Here is a 22,270-nt window from a genome sequence, read left to right on the forward strand (position 1 = left end):
CATAGGCAGCCCTCCCCATAAGCTCCTCGGTGGTGGGAAAACAGGCTTTAGTCAAGAGCCTGTACAAAACAAATCAGCCTTTACATGCATGAGAGTACTGCAGGCTAACAGGGCTTTCGTAGAATAACTCGTGAATGTTGCCTAAATATTCAAAAAACTGTATCTGACCATCTTGCATTGTATTGTCACAAGTTTGTCTTTAAAAGGCATTAAAGAAAAAATCACAAAACTTTAAATCATGAAGTGAGCAAGTTTCCAGTCTGCACAGGGCAAATAAGACTGATGCATCAATGTATCTATAAGGCCTCAGCAACTTGATAACATTTATGATTTTTTGCTACCAGTTCAGAGATGTGATGCCCAAGCAGCTCAGGGTAGACTTCAGTCACTGTACACGAGTGGAGATTCAAAGTAGGAAAGTGTCAAGGAGGCGAGATTATGCCACCATAACCAGAGAGCAACCGAAGCATAAACAAAGTCCCGCTAGCCCACATCAGTTGCCTGGGCTATTGAACATATTAGGAGAAACACCAACTTATGCATTTGCTGTGCCCATGGTCTCAAGGAATAGCACCGACCAGAGTCAGCAGCCTCCTTGCACGGAAGCTGCCACTTTTCTGAATCTGACTTAATAACCTATATTTTCCACTCTCACAGACTCAGAAACTGCCTGACGAAGTAAACATAGACATGCTGGGCTATCAGAGGGCCTCTGTCCTATGAGTGAGTAAAACCTGAGAGCAGGAAAGCAGAATGCGAAGATTCCCTGCGTGTTGAACTTATAATTCTCCACTCAGCCCGCTTAGCAAGTCTTGCTCACCTCAGGCCACTCAGAAAAGGGGACAGCAGAGTACACTGCAAGCACCAACATTATTTCGAGTATTGCATCAGCAGTGCAGTATTGCTGTATCCTAAATCCACAATTTCCTTTGCCACTTCTGCCAAACTCTTCTAATGGGTGGGTGTTTCCGGACAGTGTCTCATGAGAGGCATAGAGCTGGAGCGAGGCCTTGCAGAGACGCTTATGAACTGGATCCTCCAGATGGGGATATAGATCGTGACTATCTTAGAACTGCTAACTAAGGGGAAGTGGAGATAACAGTGAAGCTTCTTCCAAGCATATTTGATACTACATGTAAAAGAGGAGAAGTCATTTATTGATGCTTGGGAAATTATCCTGTCTCATGTTAATAATGCAGGATGTATAATGAATCAATAAAATCTGTTTAAAAAAAAAAAAAAGAGATGCATAGAGCTGCTCCTCATGCTGCGCTCCCGAAGTGGAAGCTGGAGGCCTGATGCCACTTCAGCAGTTGTCTCTGCACTGGTTCTCCTTTAAATCATGGAAAATGACAGTGTCTTCAACAGCGTTGTCTTCCGCAGGAAAGAATGACCTATGGGGGTGCTGCAGGCCTCTGGTTTAGGGGGTCAGAGCCCTTTGGTGCTTTGAGAGAATGATGAGACACTAATTGGTGTTGAAACGAGATGGAAGAACTGGACTTTTTGACACAATCGCCATGTAAAAACATCAGTGCAAAATGTATAATTGCGCAACTCAACACTGAAAGTACTGCCGCGTCTTCTTTCGTTGGCTATCACATGAGCTTTCGTAGACCGCTGAAGCTCTCTAGCCAGTCTTAAAAAGGAACCCTTGGCCAACTGTACAAAGACAACAACCAAAATATTATTTTGTAAACATATACTTGGCATTTTTCTTTTTAGTACTTTTATGTGCATACTATAGTAAGATTTGATTATTGCAAAGGTTTCCAAAATGATTTACATGGTGGTTTGTATCTTGTTTCCATGTATTTATTGTGTCGTTCTTAGCTGCGAATCAAAGAAATGTTTAGAAGTTGCTTTCTGTCCTGAGTCGTCAGCAGCAGTTTGTCTCCTAGCAAGAGGAGGATGTTGTAGACTTTTTAACAGCAAGCTAAAAATGTGTGACTGGTTCCTGCTGTTGAGAATAGAGAAATAATAAGCACTCTTGCTCTCTCGCTCTTTCTCTCCTTTCCCTCCGTCTTTCTCTTGTGCTGTCTCGCGTTCTTTCTTTTCTTTGACACAGCTTCATACATTTCTATGCTTTTAAAACTATTTCCTCTGTGTCCCAAGAGCCACTGCAAAATCTTACAGTAATCCGGTTTAATTTGTTTGAGTTAAAAGAAAAGTCAATAAAGAACAAACCTTGAAAAATATCAAGGTCATTTTAGGAATCCTAGCACACCATCTGAAATCTTATATAACCCTAAAGCCTTAAAATCCCAATCCAAATAGGTGTGGCTGTTGCTCTTTTATTTGTGATGAAAATTATGTGGAGCCGACGCATGTTTATCCACTCTGGCAGATTTGCCAAACGACACTCATTGCTCTGAGAGTTAGAACTAGAACGCAATAAATATTGTGTGGTACCTTTTTAAGTGCTAACCGGAACAATGTTATTTTCTGCACTAAGAACTGTTTTTGAAACTTTCATGATGCCATTCAGATATCAGGATTTTTCAAATAAGACCTAGGTATCATTGGGCACTGACCCTAAAGCCACACTCCATTTGGGATTGGTTGAGCCTGTAAGTTAGTGGATTCCGTTCATCCTCTTTGAGTTCACTTGTCATCCAAAATTCTTGATTAGCCAGTTTTGAAGTATTAGGCCTCTGAAGTTTCGGGCTTCAGGGATCTTTCCAATATATCGGTCCCTGATAAACCCCCTGTTAGAAATGGGGGTCTCTAGTTTGCAGATGTAGGTACCTTTGTCCAAATAGGAACCCTTGCTTCTAGTCAGGGTAAGGGGGATACACACTTTAGATAACCCTTGCTCACCCCCTTGGTAGCTTGGCACGAACAGACAGGCTTATCCCAAAATCAACATGTAAAGTATTTGTACCAGCACTCACAGGAACACAGTGAAAACACCACAAAAGGACACCACACCCGTTTAGAAGAATAAAATATCTTTATCTAAACTAAACAAGACCAAAACGACACACATCCAACATACACAGTTAAAAATATAACTTTCAAAAGATTTTAAGAACTTGTACCATAGAAAACTATGGATGCGTGACTTTTCAACAAAGTACCTGTAGTTGCGTCAAAGTTCACCAAGCCAAACAGCCGCAGCGTCGGAAAACAAACAGATGCGACACTCCGGAGACCCTGAGGAGGTGATGTGACCGTCTCGCTGCACGCAGAGGAAGGGTTGCGTCAATTCTGGTTTGTATGGGGAGTGATGCGTCGATTTTTCCTGCCGGTTCCGCTCCGCAGGTGATGCGTCGGAAGAACTTGCCGCACAGGTACGATGCGAGGAAATCCGGGATGCTTCGGCAATCGATGCGGTGGCGTTGCGCGGCGCTGCGTCGGTCCTCTTCAGCCGCGGACCCTCAATGTGTCGATTCTTGCAGTGACGACACGTGCTGCAACGGTTTTCGCAAAAAGAACTTCTTCTAGCGCTGTGAAGATGCGTTCGGAAAACAGCCGCAAGAAGAGCAATGCGTCGATTTCTGTAGTTCTTTTGAGTTTTCTCTCTCTTCCAGCTCCCAAACAGCAACAACTTCCAGAGGCCCAAAACTGGCACTGGCACCTCTTGGCAGGCTAGAATTCACAGCTGCAGAGTTCAAGGGAGCTGGGGTTGATGTCTTTGTGTCCCTGAGACTTTAGAACATGAGGCCAGCTCACTTCAGGCCCTTGGAGATCTCCTTCAAGCAGGGGACACAGCACACAGCAAAGTCCTTCTCCTTTCCTTGGCAGAAACAGCAACTGCAGGCCAACCCCAGGCACACAGCAAGGGCAGTACTTCTCCTCAGTCTCTCCATCTCTTCTCCTTGGCAAAGGTTCCTCTTTAATTCCAGGAATGCTAAAAGACTGGGCGGCGTGGCTTGGACAAGCAGCAAAATGGCCGCTTGTTAAGCAGGCTCTGCTGGCCGGGCTTTATGTCTTGCAATTATCCTTTTACCAAACTGAGCGATCAAGCCCTTAAACAACCAGAGCCACATGCCGCGCTTCGCAGTGGTCAAAACGAGCTCCCTCCTGCTGCGCAGAGCCGATTGGAGAGTGAATTGTGACCTGAAACTCTCTGGAGCGGCTATGGGCGTACACCTCGTTGTGGCCTTGATTTGTGACCGAATGTCCCGTAACTGGTAGCCCGTATCACTGGTTGCATTTGGCCACCGCTACCCCTGTTTAGGCATATGCCATGACCAGTCTGGGGGGAAGTGGATGTGGCTGGTCGAGCTGCACTGAAGACTGCAGCCGAAAAGCTCTGCATCGCTCAAATTGCAGGCCAGATCGATCCGAGACAGACCCGGCTGAGACATCGGGCGCACTACGCTGCTGCCCTTTACTCCGACACCCCATAGCAGACATTCACCCTGAAGAATCCGGGGTGGAGAGGGCGTGGCTGACGGTGCTGCATCGAAGACTGTGGCTGCAGGCGCCGCACCACGCTGAAGCTGCTGGCCTGTGTGGCTTGTGGTTGGCCCGGAGACACTGGCGCGGCCTACCTCGACGTAATCCAAACAGTCGGTTGGTGACCATCGGCAGGAGGCGTGACTTGGTCCACATGCCCCCCTAATCCCCCCGAAGCTGTGTGCACCACAGGGCAGAACCATCGCTATTTGAACACTGGATGCTGGGCCTTGCCTGTGACCCTGCGAAGCTGTACGGTGGATCAAGGAGAGACGTTGCAATCCATTGAAGCTCACCTAGCCGCTCATCCGGTGTCCTTCTCAGCCAACTGTGAGTACCCACTGTGTCCCTTGGGGCTGCGTGAGCATGTATGTGTGTGCGGGTGCGGGCGGGCGGGTCCTTAAGTGACATTGGGACTCCGCCCTGTAGCCTTCCCTGGTGAGTGAGCCCTTTGGACCCGGGGTCGCTGCGGGCCATATGGAGGGATGGAGGCAGGTGCTGGACCTAGGAGCGGGTGGAGCAGAGCGGCGGGGTCCTGAGTACTCCCACTCTCTGCTGAGGATGGGACCCGTTTGCTGCTGAATCCCTCGCTGCTGGGCGCTGGTATCTGTCCCACTTGGAGTCCTGCTGCGTGAGAGGACTGGCTGTGAGGTAGATTAAACCCTGATGTACCCCCCCCCCCCCCCCCTGCCTCCAGGTGCAGTCTGCCAGCAGCACCTCATGGCGCAAGGATAAACCTGTTCCCTCTCTAGTGTGAAACACTACTGGCATACACCATGGGGTAAACGTACGTTTGAGAACGAACTCCACACCTACACTATGGACCCTAGCTGTGAGCCTGAACTCGAATCTCAGCATGGAGGAGACCCACAAGAAGATGACTTGCATACAATCGTGCTGGCAGTGCGCACAAATCTAAAATCCTTTGACAATAAGCTTGACATGCTCACCTCAGTGGACTCAGTGAAGCGGCAAGTGGATTTGCACGACACCAGAAAAGATGTCCTAGAGAACCGTGAGACAGAAGCCCACGAATTTCAAGTCTAATCCAAGGAACACTTTCTCAATATGGAAAAAGTCTAGTCAGTGATCCAAGCGGAGAACGAAGACTTGAAAGTGCGCTCTAGGCGCAATAATTTCTGCATTTCCTGGATACCGGAAACTATAGCCATACCCAAAATGGAGCCTTACGTTGAATCTCTATTACATTAACTTTTCCCAACTGCACTATTTGCTATGTTCGTGGTGGAGCGTGCACACCGAACCTTGGGTCCTAGACCACCAGTTGGCGGCACGCCTAGGCCCATAATAGCGCGGCTCTTAAATTATCATGACAGACTGTCTTAAAAGCAGCAAGAGACCACGTGCCCATGAGCCACCAGGGCAACAATAACTCCATCTGTCCTGATTTCACTCCCTTGGTCCAAGCCACGCGTAATGAATTTCTTCCCACTAAACGCCTCTTGCAGCGAGCTGAAATCCCATATGCAATGCTCTATCTGGCCAAGCTCAAGATCTCTTATGACGGCCAGGCCCACTTCTTCACTGACACCAAATCTGCTCTCAAGTACGGCAAACATTTTCCCTGGTTAACGCTCGCCTCGTCCTTCACAACACGACGGAAAAACAGCGGAAGTCAGCGACACTGACTGACGGCAATGAAGCCACCATGTTGCAATGAGGTGCAACGCTTTGCCTACACTGCTCCAGTCACCATCAATTGGTGTCTGACCGGGACGTTGCTCTTTAACACACCTGTACTTATGGCTCACCGAATTATCCTGCACATGCTTCCTAAACCTTTTGGGCAGCCCGTCCACCCTGCCATGCAGGCAAGTCAGTAAGCCGGTGAATCATGCCCCCTCAGGGAGAATCCCATGGTTACAACTGCTTGTTTCGTTTGAGGGTGGGGGAGGGTAGGGCTTTCACAACCTTTTTTGGGGGGTGGGGGTTGGTGTGGGAGGGGGGATGGACTCAGGGTTTTACAAGTTAAGAGGAAAGTTGGAACTCGTCTCTTGGACATTGGCCACATCTGCTTAGCCATGTGCACTAGCGGGCCAAACACTTAACACGCTAGATTACATCTCACGCACGGACTCTCCAAGCTCGTCAGCAGCTATGCGCAAATCGGGTTGCTTGAGGCAGGCCTGCCTTGCTATTACCCGCACTCAATGATGGCAGCCACATGCATCACGTTGAACATACGCGGCCTTAATGACCATACAAAAGCCAGGCTGGTCCACGCTTACTTGATAAGGCATAAGATCGACCTATGTTTCCTGCAGGAAACACATCTCCAAAGTGCCAATGATTCCAAACTTAATAACAGATATTGGGGAGAGGTACACTCTGCTGTGTATTCCAACTATGCGAGGAGGACAGCAATTCTGATAAGGTGCAACCTCGGCTGGAACACAACCAGCTCGATTATTGACCCTGACGGCCCCTTCGTTTTACTGAAAGGTAACTTACACACTCTATCCAATGCGCACTCCAGATGGGATTGACCCCATTTAATGATCTTTACCCAGACAATAAATTCCTGGATAAACCATACAGCCCAGAGAGTGCTCAGACCCCAACCCTGAAACCTTTTTTATATTACCAGCTTAGAGCCCATTGTAGCCGACTCACTCCACCTTCCCCTCTTCGCCGGCGCCACTAGCTGCACTGGAGAATATCCTAGCTCAAACGTCACCCAAGAAACTCCTTACTCGCATATACAACACAACAGAATGCACCTCGCTGGTTACGACGCCCCCGGCGGTGTAGCAGGTATCTTACCCCACCTTCTACTGAGAAACAGTGGGCTTATTGCTGCAGCCAGCTCATATGTCTCTCACCTAACTATAAGCTTAGGCTCATTCACTTTAAGTACCTACACAGACTGCATCACACGCCTATACAACTGCACAGAATAGGACTGAGACCAGATGACACATGCTGGAGATGCACTACAGCACCGGCCTCCTTCCTCCATTTAGCATTGACATGTCGGCCCATCTCTCAATTCTGGCACAAGGTATTTGATATTATCCAAGATGTTACAGGGTTCCTACCGGACCACACCCCTCTCACAGCTTTACTGGGTCACGTGGCGGAAGCGCCTCCGGGCACAGGCCACCTGTCAGCCATGATGCTGCTCCTGGCCAGTTGCAAAAAGAAAAGATGCCAAGCATCGCGATACACTGGTGGTCACAAAGTACCCCCAAAGTAAACACATGGATACAGAATATCTCTTATTGTCAGGAGATGCTGACGGCGTACTGGGAATTAATGCACATGGTGCCCAGGCCCAAAGATATCTGGGCTCCGTTTGTCACATGGGTAGCGACACGTAGCGAACTAATGACCCCTACGACTCCCAAGCCTGGCCCCACAAACCCTAAGAAGACCACACCACATTCGCCCACGACCCAGCCGGACCTCACTAGTTAACTGCATAACTCGCAAAGTTCCCCTACTATACTCTTACATATAAGTGGACTAATGCCTCATATGCTGCTGACACCAGGATAGGAGGAAATATGTTATTCTGTAACCACACAAGCTTACCTTTCACATACTATTTATGGGATACAGCCATACTGTATGGTTTACTATGCTTTGATCCTCAACTTGTATATGTAAAGGAAATCTGATCTGATGCCTACACTTTTCAAAATACCCTATTGCCCAACAGTGCATATGTTCTCCATGCTGATGTGTACTTTCCATGTTTCTATGTTCTATGATTGATGGAAAATGAATAAATAAAATATAAAAAAGAAATGATCTAAAAGTCTTGGGTTTTGGGTCTGATACTTATACCCCAAAATGTCTTTGTTCTCTTTGTGCAAGGGTCTCTGAGCCCAGTTCAAACCTGTTCTTGGGGGCACTATGCATGTGCACAACAACATTAATTGTCGGTGTGAGCCTTGGCTCCAGGCACACCACATGGGAGCGGAGCCAGCATTGTGGAAGGCAGGCACAGCCCTATCCAGGTACAGGTGCTACTCCTTCCACCACTCCAAATGCAGACCAGGTCTATTCAGCTTAGTGCTAACTCATCTAGACTCCTGGAGGCACTGCACATCCCCAGTCACTGTCGCTCCAAAGCCAGACAATCCACAAACAGGCAGAGGCACCCAGGATGGTTGAACCAGTTAATAACCACTTTCTAAATGTGGTATTTTCAAACACACAATTTAAAAAAAACTGTCTTTACTAAAAGATGTGTTATTAAATTCTGAATTCAGGGATTCCAACTATCATCTTTTATCTTATCCCTATGGGAAGATATGCTTGTAAAATGTTACAAAGCATTCCCCATTCTGTCCTGTTGGGCAAAATAGCCTTTCAATCGTGAAAAACGAAATTGGTAGTATTTCACTATCAGGACATGTTACACACACCAGTACATGTCCTACCTTTCACATACACTGCACCCTGTCCAGGGGTTACCTTGGGCCTACCATAGGGGTGTCATGTGTAAGAAAAGGGAAGGGTAGGGCCTGTCAAGTGGGTGCACTTGCCAAGTCGACATGGCAGTTAACAAAACTGCGCACAGGCACTGCGATGGCAAGCCTGAATCCTCTTTTCAGGCCTACTCATGTTGGTGGCACAATCCGTGCTGCAAGCCCACTAGTAGCATTTTGCTTTACCAACCCTGGCGCACTCTGCGCACTTTACTAGGGACCTACTGGTACAACAAATATGCCAATCAGGGAGAACCAATCACAATATCAATTTACCCAGAGAGCATATGCACTTTAGCACTGATCAGCAGTGATAAAGTGCCCAGAGTCCTATAGCCCACAAACACAATTCAGGAAAAAATAGGAGGAAGAAGCAAAAGGTTTGGGGACAACCCTGCCAAAAGGCCCATTTCCAACACCCCCTTTACACTTGGACACTTGCCTTTCACACACTGAACTATTTTTGGAACCGTGTTCATATGTGGAGGTGGGGAGTCCTTTGGTAGTAGTTTTGTGGATTTGTTGGAAAGAAAACTTGGTCAAAGTAGCTCACACGGTTGAGTTGAACTTCCAGCACCCAAGGATACCAAAACAACAAGGACTGTGTACATACATATTGTATCTGACTTGATACTTAGTTTCTTTTTTTCTAACAGATCTACGCCATTAACTGACTAGGAATAAATAATAGTAAACCTGATGACTCTTAGCAAGTTTGTGCCCAGGATAACCTTAGCTTCTGGACCCCATGTTCTAAAAATTGGAACCATTAAAATTGTGTTTTACCTCGTGCCCAGGTGCAAGCACCTCCTGTTTTTTGTGTGCATCTGAGTTTGAGCTGCCCTGTTTAAGCTGATTTAAATCAACACACATTTATTGAAGTGATCTCTCTGGCTGGACTTTGATTTATTGTGTCATTTACTTAAGCATGCTAGATCTCACTTTCTAACTCACAAAGTTACCTCTTGGTATCAGTTTTGAACTACTTGAATCCACCACTCGAAAAAGTTCAAGATACAAAATTGAATGACTTGGTTATCCAATCAAAAAGCCCCAGTATGTGTAAAAGTACAGTATCCACCAAATGTTGCAACCTCCTACATTTTGTCTTATCAATTTGACAGTGTTATTTTTAATCTCGTTAGTTTCTCTAAATAATGTTTCTCTAGATTTTTAAAAACGTTCTCTTAAGCATTTGTAAGCACACACTACAGTTTAAATTGCAACCCTCCTGTTTTGAAATAACAACGAAAATAGCAAAGAAGGCAACTCCTACCTGGGGGAAAAAAACTGTTTTATGACAGCAAATGCCCTCCTGAGCCACAGAGCACTTCAGTTCTTCTATCCATGCACCACGGAGGGGAAAAATGAACAGTGTTTTTACTCTGTTCTAATTGAATGTCTTAATTTCTATTTGGACAACATTTTTGTGCATCAGTCTTCGTGTGCTTACCCTCAAAGGTCCCCCCCCCCTCCCCCCCACGATCTGTTGCGTTTTTCTCGTTAGGTCTTCTTTCTTGTGTAACCATACTGCTATTTAGAAGCAAGCCTGATACCCTTGGGCTTGATTTGTTCAGCAAAGTTGGTAACACACCGCATCTGTCTTCTGGAGGGTATTCCTGCAGAAAGCTGCCTTCTATGGTTGTTTGTTTTTGTTTGGAAAAATAGCAATAGAAAACAGATGTTCTATAGAAGTCTTTTTTGAAAGAACAGGAGGAATCCTGATTCAAGTTCCTGTGTGACATTGCAACTGGTCTGGCGGTGATCCGTCACCTTTAGGATGGACAGTATTGAGAGGGCCATTTGTGAATCATTCATCATTGACCAGTCCATCAAGGTCTTTGATGTTGTGGCAAAAAACATCCACCTAAAATGACACTTAATACCAGGAGCTCCTATTGACTACACAAAGGAATATAGAAGCAAACAACTTCAGCAAAATTAGGCCCAGCAAATGTCTTCCACCATTAAGGAGACTGACATTTGTTGTAATTGTTTGTGTGGTTTTTGACAGCTGCCTGAGTAAGCCCTTCTTTACAAGATGCCCAACAAAATCCTTGAAATTTCCTTGCCCAAGAACCACGTTTTGGGGGAATAATGGGAATGACTACTAAACAATTTTCTTTTTTTTAAATAACTCATCAGCTGAAATCTCCTTGTAAATAACGAAATCTCTTGTTTCTGGTGAGCCTGTTAACTTGTGTTGCCTTGTCCATGGCAATTTAAGGGCCATCTTTAAAGAAGGCCTTCGAAGGGTCGTGTGTAGAAAATGGAGAACTCTATAAATGGTACCAGTTTCTAGAGAGAAAAGAGCGCTCAGCAGGCCAGGTCGGTTGCGAGTCAGGACCGGTGTTTCCAAGATTAGGAATGATTATGCAAGAATGCGGAGTGGTACTCTTGTGTGTGTTGTGCCCTCACACACCCTTGCAAGTGTAAAGCATCATCATTGGGCACTGCTCCTCGTGGGGTTGGCGCTGCAGTCCCTCACAGGCCCTACTGGAGGGCTCTCTGGTGGAGAACTTTTAGGAGTTGCCGCATTTGTGCATGTGGGTGTGTGGGCCAAGTGGTGGGTGGAAGTGAAGATAAATTACCCGTTGGTACCCTGATAGGTCGAATAGGGGGTCCTCTGGGTTAAGCTAAAATCTGACGGGGATGGAGATGCACTTTATGCAGAAGGAGAGGGGAAAAACCAGATATATTCCCGCTGCTCTCAACCCGTGTGACAGTGTTATTGAGTTGTTTAAAGTGAAGAGAGGTCGACTTGTTTCGCGCTGTCTGTGGGTCCCTAATGGATCCCTATGCGCTTCATCAGGACCGTGAGTCTAGTAGAAAGGAGTGGGAATCAGGGAAAGACACCCTTTATTCCTACCATACCCTCAATGAGGTTAAGTAAACGAAAGTCGTTTGAGACACGTCTTATTTGCGTGCTCTAGTTCAAACCCTGCCCGGGGTGGAGTAGGGCTGCTTCGGTGGTAACGCTCGGCTGGGGAGAGGAAGTTATCACCCTCATTCTGAATCCTTGAGACCTATCAGCATGCCAAGTCCGCCTATTTCCGGTATGGTAGGAATATAGGGTGTCGTTCTACATAAAGTGCATCTCCATCCCCGTCAGATTTTAGCTTAACCCAGAGGACCCACTAATAAACCTATCAGGGTACCAACGGGTTATTTTATCTTCACTTACACCCACCACTTGGCCCACACACCCACATACACAAATGCCGCAACTCCTAAAAGATCTCCACCAGAGAGGCCTCCAGTAGGGCCCCAGAGGGACTGCAGCGCCACCCCCACGAGTAGCAGTGCCCAATGATGATGCTTTACACTCGCAAAGGTGTGTGAGGGCACAGCACACACAGGAGTACCACTCCCCATTCTTGCATACTTATTCCTAATGTTGGAGGCACCTGTCCTGACTCGCCACCGACCTGGCCTGCAGAGCGCTCTCTTCTTTTCTCTCTAGGAACTGGTACCATTTATAGTGTTTTGATTTGTCTTTAGGAGCATTGGTACAGGACCTATTTCTAACAGCTCCTTGTTCCCCCCCCCTGCCCCCCCCCCTCTTGAATTGTGGTTATATTGTAGAAAATGGAAACCACAAAATTTAAAGTTTCCTATGAGATCCATGTTTGCGATATACAAACTGTCACTAAATCAATGTAGTTAGCACAGCAAATATTTTAAAAGCAGTCAAACAAAATTGCGTCATGAACATCTAATGCATTTTCTTCCACCTAAAACCTATCTGTCTGTTACAACCTCTATCGCTTCACCTCTCTCTCTCTTATCCTTGCGTCCTTTTTACTGGTCTTCCTTCTCAGTCCCTCTACTCCTTGCGTGCATCTCTGGGATTGCACTAACAATCCTAAGATGCTCGTTATGCCCTTTCTCATTTGCTCATTAATGAGTTTGTGTGCAGTCTCTGTTTGGATCCTCTTCTCTTTCGGCTGACGGAAACCTTCTAAGTCTAATTATCCTCATCGATATGCTTTTTGGACATTATTCAGAAAGCCCAGCTGCTTATGAAGATGCCTTCTACTTCAGTAGGAGAGTGACGGAGAATGCTTGCTGTGAACCCCTTACTACATCTTTTCAGGTGACTGTAAGTTGTCTGTGTCCTAAATATTTCCACCATTCTCCTCTCCTTAATGCAGTACTTAATAAATATTTCCACCATTCTCCTCTCCTTAATGCAGTACTTACTAGGGATGGTAGAACGGAAGAGAAATACTGTTACTTTGAAATCCTTAACCATCCACACACCTTTCGAATTTACAGAAGTGGCTCGGAGGGACCAGTCTTACTCTTATTACACGGTGGTGGCCATTCCGCCCTTTCCTGGGCAGTGTTTACTGTGAGTGCACATATTAACTGTGTTTTTTGCTCTTTACCTTTATTACATTTTTAAATGATTTATATTTACTTCAACCCAAGAGAAGCCCAATCAGCATGGATATTTCCTCAGTTAGATGCCTAATTTAAACTCTGCATCTGCGTTCAAGACTGTCTCTCAGTTGAATGTGCAGAAGAAGGAGCCTGCCAGAACCTGCCATTGTGTAGGATAAAATATTCAGTCAAGGAACGTATTACCCTGTTATTCAAAGACCTGAAATCAATAAATAAATGTCTGGGCTTTTTTTACCATACCACGGTGAGGCCTATTAATTGTAGTGGGTGCCCAGAAAAGAAGAGAAAAGGCATTTGTTTCTTTCAAAGAGTCTTTTATTATTTATCAATAGGTTGTTGATGGTAGTCGTATGAACGTTATTGTTGGAAGATAAGATGCACCTCTATATAACCAGTGACTAGATAGAAATAGGTCATAGTAAAAATATGCACTTTTATTCCTGATCTGTATTGAAGATGGGGAGATACGGTGGGTGGACATAGAGAACACAGGAATTATTGGGTAGAGCTGATATAGGTTGAATTGTTCATGTAAGTTAACCACACAAAGATTCAATTAAGTGAGTCCCTCAATGTAACTGTGCTAATTTATTCTGTTTTGCTGTGAAAGGGATAGAGGAGTGTAGCGGGCCTCAAATTCATTAAAATGTTTCTAGACCTGCAGGTCTAGTGACTTGCATAATCTACTCCACTTATTTGTAATGCTCTTGACTCATAAACTGGTTTCAAATGAAGTGAACATGGGCGACTATTTTAATTCATTGAGCCGCCATTTTCTTTATCACATATGAGAGCACCTTTAAATGTGCGAGTTCAGCATGTCTGCTGTACAAAAAAACTCTGTTTGATTTATTAGACTAAACTTTTTTCTATATATAATACAAATCCAGCCACAGGATACACACGACCCCTGTCTTGCCTCTTAGTTCATTAACCGCATAGTCATCAGGGCAGGGGCAGGAATGTTTCTCAAATCATGTTTAAAAATTATCACTTTTAATAAATACTTAATTAAAGCATGAAGTGGTAGCACACTGTCGTTTGTAATCTGCTGATTTTACATTGAAATGGGTGCAAACATTCCCACTGACATGCGGTTTTACTGATAAAACTCTATAGAGTACAAACAATAATGATTGGCAATAGAGTTTCTGCAATTATGTGTCATTTGCATATCGCCAGGTAAGTTTTCTGGTTTGTTTTGCTCCTAATTGACTCTGTTTGCATCGCACTTCTTAATTACAAAAAATTTGCTTTCATAATTCCTGATCTATTTTGAAATATGTGTAATATTAACTGGCTATTTAAATGTTGTGTTAGAGAAAAGTAACTAACCTCTTTAGACAGCTCACTTGACAACCTGTAACTCTAGTAAGAGAGAATCAGCAGTTAGTAAAAAGACAAACTGGCATTTGACCTGTTTCCTTGAACAGGCAGCAAATGTGTCAAGATTAAAGCAAGATTTAATGGCCTCTTTACTGCTCATCCAGTTTCTGCATGAACAGAACACCTGCTCCTTTCCAGCCTAAATTCCCTCACCAGATGGGACTAGTAGGTGCTAAAAATAGCTTGACCTGCTAAAATTTTACTTGCAATTTTAAGTGGGTGAGTAGATTTTTCGAGGCCTGTGAAGAAATATAGTAACTGAGTGGAGCAGAGCTGCAGCAGGAAAGTATATTAGAGGAAAACACGAGACTTGATAATTATGACCCTTGATGTCTCTCCGGCCTAATATCAAATAGTCTCTATTAGTTTATTAGACCAATTCACCTTATGAAAAATCTAATACATAGATACATTTCATCATATGAAACAATTCTTGTTTTTATAGACAAGAATTTAAACATGTCGTACCTTTTGCTGCCATCTTCAAATATTTTTTCACCTAAACTAAGGTTGGTTCCAATGTGACAGATGCACAAAGAATCTGTAATATTACTGACCCAGCTCTCAAAGACGGGGTTGAATTTATGTACATTGTCGCACATAGAGCAAAGGAGCAAGAAGTATTGGTGGTTCTCATTTGCCTTTTGCTCAGAACCATGCGGATTTGAACCTTTGTTCCCCACTCTCCTATGAGTCTGAGTCTACTTCAGGACTAGCCCAAGTACTGATTTCTAAGCAACAAAATCTGATGTAGTCCATCTTACCAGGAATGTTGTTAGCTGGAACGTGATTTTCTTAATTGTCCAATAGTTGATATTTTCATCAAACAAATTAATGGTTTCAATATGCTGTACAGGAGTTCTTTTCTCCGATTATAACACCTGTCAGAATCTTCATGTAAGGCTTCCTGACTTGTATATGAACGTGTATATCCAGTTGTGTGGTTTCATCAGTGGTGTCCCAGGCACATCTCCTATGATGGACTTTTTTTAAATAATTGGCACAGTTCAGCAGCGGGGACAGTTTATGGCTGCTAGAAGGGCAAGTAGATTAAAGGGATTCATTTATACTTTGTATTGCCATGGGTGTTTCTCTGTACACATTTTCCGCATTTCGCCCTCAGACGCATTTCTTCTGGTACAAACACAAGCGTATCATTATTGTAACAAGTAGAAGGGGTCTGGGTGACCATGCTATTCTGGGCAAACATTGTAAAGTCCTACATTATTATGACCTCACTTAGCAGCTGCTACTGCTACTTGTGCTGCTGCTTTTATGACTGCTTTTATTGACCATATTTTCATAGCAAAGTTTACCATAAGATGTCTCTATTTGATGTATGCACTGTTTCTTTTTCGCATAATAATGTGAAATTTCTTTGCCAAGTAATGCCTCTCACTTTCTGCAGACTGCTATCTCCAGTAGGATTCATTGTAGGATTGTGGCATTGGACCTCCGAGGCCATGGTAAGTACCAGTATTTCAATTTATTGAAGCATATTCTTTATTAAAAGAAATATACTTATTTGTTATTCATTTTGATTGTTTTTGATTTTGGGATTTAAATGACTGTTTCAAATGCATATGGAAACCTGTTTGATTTTAATCCATATATTTTTAAGCTTTGTTTCTGGCATGTTCAATCCTTAAATATTGATAAAAATCATCCGCCGCATCCATATCATTGTCACTTTGGGATCTTTTTTTAAAGTTAAGTAGGTAAGGCAGTTAGCTCTAAGTTTCTATATAAAAACAAAGTTACAGTTTAACCTCTTTACTGCCCTTATGATATATTTACATGCCAGGAAAGGGTGTCCCTATGATGTACATGGACATCATTAATGGTCTACTCCACGCTTGTAATGCCCATCTTTTGTTCCTCCCTACCCCTTTATTCATCGTCTGATGGGGAAACAACCTCCTTTGGTGATTATGTGGTGGGATGTAGTTTACTGGTGTCCAGGACATTATGTGTACCAACGCACTTCTGAATGAAGCAGCATTTGACTCCTCGTTGTAGATGGCATCACCGTGATGTCACTTAAATATTGAAAGAATCAGAAAGCGGCTCTCAAGTTCTCCCAGGCCCGCCCTTAGCATCATTTTACTGGGAAGGGCTTTGCGCGGGACTATAATAGCATCTCTGTCTTCAGCTTCCCTCCTAGCCATGCCCGGGCACCTGTATCCTTGCATTTAGTTGGCAGAGTGGGGAGGAAGAGAAGCGGGCATGAGGGTAGATGAAGGAGTGGCCTACCACTTTCCATCCAATTTACCACCTGCATTTCCACTCCACCTATCCAAAAAATGATACAGGAGGTGAAAATTGGAGAGCAAGAAAATCTTAATTATTTCTTCATTCCCCTTCCCACTTCCCTGTCAGTCTGGTGGAGTGGAGACGTGGGAGGGCTAGTGAAAGAGGCTGGGCAACACATCTTATCCTCCCTTCCACCATCCCAGCCTACCTAAACAACACTGATTGCAAAACTGGCAATGGTACCAGGAAGAGGAGTGGAAGAAATATCTCCTCTACCTTCCCTGCAGTCCCCAGCAGTCTATTGTTATTTTCTTGATTGGTGTGAGTGAAGTAAAGAATCTGAGTGGTGCTCTGTGGTCTCTCATGACCACAAAACAACTCCTCAATGAGATGCACACTAGGATGCCACTTTCTCTTGTTTTAAGAAGTATTTGCCCCCAAGTGATTGTAAACTGTGATCATGTCTGGGGTAAAGTATTTTAGCCGGTATAGGTTGCTAAAGACTTTGTCAGCCCCATTACATTTTTTGTTCTAAAGCTGATAACTGTTCTTCCATTATGAAATCTGTTTATTGGCATTTCGTTAATATAGACACAGCATAAATCATAAATGGAGCATCTCACAGGCAATGAGTCAGTTACTCGGAGGAGTCCCCGCCAATTGTGAATGCGGTGAACCACAGGATCAATCGCCACCACCATGTGTGGAGCAGGTTAAACTGATAGGTGTCAGGACCACCGCCCACATTTAAACAGATTCATAGAACAACAAAAGAAAACAGGCTAAACAACAGAAGCCCAGCATAACAGCAGCAGCAGGTTCGGTCTTCGACCACGTGACCCCCAAGTTACCTCCCCCCATCCACCCCTCCCCACCCGGCCCCCACCTCTCGTTACATACAGTTCCATTAAAGGCAATTGTCATTGTCCGCACATCTGCCCGGCTCAGCTAGGACCTCCCCGCCAGTCCCCAAAGTAGGTCCCCCAGTCTCGCCTCCGTTTCCCTCCCCCTCAGGGAGTGTCTCCACAGTATGTGCCCCACAGAGTCCCAGGGCATCCCCATCCAGCTGCATCAGGGCCTGTAAGTGTACGTCCCATTGATTCGCTATGGGTGTGCGTCTGAGGCCCAACGTTTCTTCCCGCAAGAGAGCCGTACCCTCCGCCCCCGCCCACACCAGCAGGGAACTCCGCCACGCATGCGCACGGTGGGGCTCAGCCGCCTTCCAGCGCTTAGTGATTAACCGCTTCGCCACGATCAGACCCAGGTCGAGGAAGCGACAGGCAACCTTCGTGGGGGGAGTTCTACGAAACAAGTGTAACAAACAGGCCGGCCATTCCTGTCGCGCCAGCGGGCCGGCAAAAGTACTTAACGCTCCATGCACCGTCCGCCAATATGAGTCGAGCGCTGGACAGCTCCATAACATGTGCACCAGTCCAGCATCCAGAGCCTTGCAGCGTGGGCATTCAGCGTCCGCACGGTGGAAATAGCGGTTGATGGAGTCGGGAGTGAGATATGCTCTGTGCAGTATAAAATACTGAATTTGGCGAAACCGCAAGTTCCTGGGAACCCGTGTGGGTCCCCGTAGCGTATCCCTCCACTCCTTGTCGGTCATGGGGCGATCCAGATCCACTTCCCATTTACCCCGCAACAGAGACAGGTCCGTCGCCACCTGCGTGCGCAGGGAGGCTGCGAACCAACGAATCATGTGACTGCCCCGTCCCATGACATGGAGGTACTGCATCATGAGGTGTTGTGCCGGCTCCTCCTGAAGAGCACCCCACCGGTTCGTCAGCGTCGCGATTAGCGAGCGGTGACGGAGGAACTGACCGGCTGGTAACCCAGTCTCCTCCGCCAGTTGGGCGAACGGTATAAGCGCACCATCGCGGTAGAGGTCCCCTAGCGTGCAGATGTCTGCCGCGTGCCATTCCGCAAGCTCCGTCGAGCGTAGTATCCCTCGACTACTAGGCGAACCCTCAATTGGCATGGCAGGAGCGTATGGGGTATGCGACTGGGTCAAGTAGAGGGCACGCCGATAGCACTCGTAGGCCACTGCCACAAGAAGGGGGCCCGGCTTGACCATTCTGGCCGTCGGGTGGAACGACGCTATAATATCCGCCAGGGGGAGTGGCGGCTCCGTGGACGCCGTGTCCTCTCTCTCCCTGTCGGCCAACCACCTGGCCACCCATTGCAGCTGCGCTGCTAGGTAATAGTGCGCAAAGCATGGCATCGCGAGTCCCCCTTGACCCGTGGGGAGGTACAACTTAGAGAGCGCCACTCTGTGGCGTGCGTTGCCCCATACAAAATCCCGGAGGGAGCGCTCCAAGGCGGCGAAGAAGGACGCCGGGAGGTAGGTCGGCAGATTATCAAAGTAGTAGAGGAGTCTGGGCAGGGCCACCATTTTGACCAGTGCAATGCTGCCCGTGACCGCGAGGGGGAGGGTGCCCCAGAAGCGCATCTGGGCCCTGATCGCCGTTACCGCCCTGCCCAAGTTACCCTCCACCAAGTCAGCTGGCCACAGATACACCTGGATGCCCAGGTAACGCAAGGTGTCCGGCTGCCACCTGACAGGTACACCCCCTAGCTGAAACCGGGGATCCAGAGCATCAGCACCGAACGGGTAAAGGCACGATTTGGCCGCGTTCACCCTTAACCCGGAAAGCGTTGCAAATTCCGTGAGAACCCGCTCAAGGTCCCCTGAAATATTCGCCACGTCCCGTACGAAGATCAAAAGGTCATCTGCGTATAAGGAGACCTGGTGGGTGGTATCACTCATTGGAATGCCGTCTGTCAACACCCTCCGCAGGGTGGCCGCTAAGGGCTCTATGGCAAGCGCAAAAAGGAGGGGCGAGAGGGGGCACCCCTGCCTGGTACCTCGGCCAACCGAGATGGCCTCGGAAATGTATGGGCCAGTTCTCACCCGGACCACGGGGTTCTTGTAGAGGAGCGCCGCCATTTGCAGGAACCCGTGGCCTAGTCCATAGTGCGATAATGCCGCCACCAGGTAGCCCCACTCTAAGCAATCAAAGGCTTTTTCAAGGTCTAACACTAGACAGCCCGCCCGCGGCCAATGCTGTGCACCGTGTGTGGCAACACGGAAGAACCGGCGGAGATTAAGCGAAGTGCTGCGCTTCGGCACGAACCCATTCTGGTCCCTGTGCACTAGTACAGGCACAGTGGGGGCCAGCCGCTCCGCTAGAACCTTGGCCAGGATTTTGTAATCGGCGTTGAGGAGGGCAAGGGGGCGATAGGACCCTAGATTAGTAGGATCACGCCCCGGCTTGGGTAAAGAGATCAGGTAGGCCTCCCTCATGGAGGCGGGCAAGGTAGCCTCCTCAAGGGCCGTGAGATATAACGCGTGCAGTCTGGGCACCAGAGATTCCCGATATGCCTTGTAGTATTCTGCCGGGAGGCCATCCGGCCCAGGCGCCTTGCCAGAAGCCAGGGAGGCCACCGCTTCCCCTATCTCCTCCAGAGTGAGGGGACCCTCTAACGTTTCCTGGTGGGCATCCGGAATTGTGGGGAGGCCTGCGGCCCCCAGAAACAGGTCGAGATCCTGTGCCTGCCGACGCCCCACTGAAGTGTACAGGTCTTTGTAGTGTGCCGTGAGTATCTGATGGATCTCCCGCTGCGTGTGCACCAGCGTCCCGTCCGATCCACGGATGGAGGCTATTGGCGCATAGCCCGATTCCTGCCTGATCAACCAGGCCAGCAACCGCCCCGCCCTATCCGACGTGGCGTGGACCCGTGCCGAATGGGCAGCGTAGTTGTGGCAACGCCTCTCCAACAGCTCAGCATGGCGTGCCCGGAGCCGGGCCAGCCTGGTCGAGTCACGCCCTCCACCCTCGCCATGGCGTTCGCATGCCAGTAGCCGAGTTTCCAGAGCGGTGAGTAGTAACGTAAGCTGCTTACGGATATTCCCCGTCGCCCCCAGGCAGTGTCCCCGCATGGTCGATTTGTGCGCGTCCCACTCTGTCAACGTGCTCCCCGCCGTGCCCTCATTGAGGTCAAAGAACTGTTCGACCGCTGTGCCGAGCGAAGCCCGAAACTCCGCGTCCTCAAGAGCAGCCGGTTGCAAACGCCATGTGGGAATGGGGGGTCTCCCCGGGTCCCAGCAGAGACGCAGCCTAAGAGGATTGTGGTCAGAGTGAGTCCGGCCCAGGTAGTCTGCCTGGATTATCAAAGGGTCCAGCGACGGAGAGCTCACCACCCTGTCGAGGCGGACGTGAAGGTCATGCACCGCCGAATAATATGAATAGAGCCGGTCAGTGGGATGTAAGGTGCGCCAGACGTCATGAAGGGCCCACCGTGACAGCCAATCAGTAAGGTTCCTCGCATTCGAGACTGCCTGTGTGCTACGGAGTGGCGGGTAGGATCTGTCAAGGCTCGTGTCCAGCACTGCGTTAAAGTCCCCACCCAGCAACCAGGGAAGACCCACATACGGGGTCAAGGAACGACTGCTGTTCAACGTTCGGGGCGTAGATGGATCCTAGGAGCACAGAGTGTCCGTTGAGCCTCCCCCGCACCAAGGTGTATCGGCCAGTAGGGTCAAGCACTACTTCGGAGCATGTGAAGGGTGTGCCCGCCCGTACCCAAACCAACGTACCCCGAGCATGCGCAGAATATGTGGTCCCAAAAAAGCTGCCCCCTCCACCGGGCGCGCAGCCTGTCCAACTCTGGCCGTGTCATGTGCGTCTCTTGGAGAAGGGCCACCCCTATCCTGTGCCTCTGTAGGTAGGCAAAAACAGAGTATTGGCGGGCCGGTGTGTGCATGCCTCTAATGTTCCATGTGACTATTGCAGTGTCAGCCATCGGTGTAGAGTGCGGACAACACTAGGCCCACAGGCCGAAGCGGGCCAGCCGGGGGAAGGAGGGGAGACCAGGAGTACTGTTACCCAGACCGCCTGCTGCAAGAACATGATGTGTGAGAGAACTGCAGAACACTGCAGAATGCAAAGAGGCAAAAGTAAAGATAATATTAACAAAAGGAACTCCATAACCGCAAGGGCGAACCCCAGAACGGGCATTCGTCCAAACATGTAAGGCTCAATCGCCTGTGAACTACCAGATCAAAGATGGGTTAGTGAGGGGCTAAAGAGCAATACCGTTGGTCCTGGCCTGCAAGAGCCCCATGTCACCCCCGTCAGAGCCTCGTGTGCCTGTAGGGCTGCCAATCGCTCAACCGCTCCCCAGAGGAGTGTGTGTGGAAATTGCCACCACCCCGCTCCCCTGTGACCAGAACATGCCCGGACCCTCAACCCCGGCTCATGCGTAAGGGGACCCGCACTGCCCCTCCAGCCCCGTGACCCCCGCAGCACCCCAACCTGCTCAGTCATGGAAGCATACAGAGCCACAAAACCACAATCCAG

At 47.7% G+C, this 22,270-nt stretch overlaps 1 protein-coding gene across 1 annotated transcript in view; it reads left to right on the forward strand.

The window, feature by feature from the left end:
- PPME1 (protein phosphatase methylesterase 1) overlaps window positions 1-22,270 on the forward strand; it is a 252,908-nt gene that overhangs the window by 11,438 nt on the left and 219,200 nt on the right. The window contains exons 3-4 of the mRNA XM_085623336.1: window positions 13,120-13,212; window positions 16,060-16,117. Of these exons, the coding sequence (XP_085479462.1) occupies window positions 13,120-13,212; window positions 16,060-16,117 (151 nt within the window). The remainder of the gene's footprint in view (window positions 1-13,119; window positions 13,213-16,059; window positions 16,118-22,270) is intronic.

The sequence above is a fragment of the Triturus cristatus genome, chromosome 8, assembly GCF_964204655.1.
Source record: "Triturus cristatus chromosome 8, aTriCri1.1, whole genome shotgun sequence".
Lineage (NCBI taxonomy): Eukaryota > Metazoa > Chordata > Amphibia > Caudata > Salamandridae > Triturus > Triturus cristatus.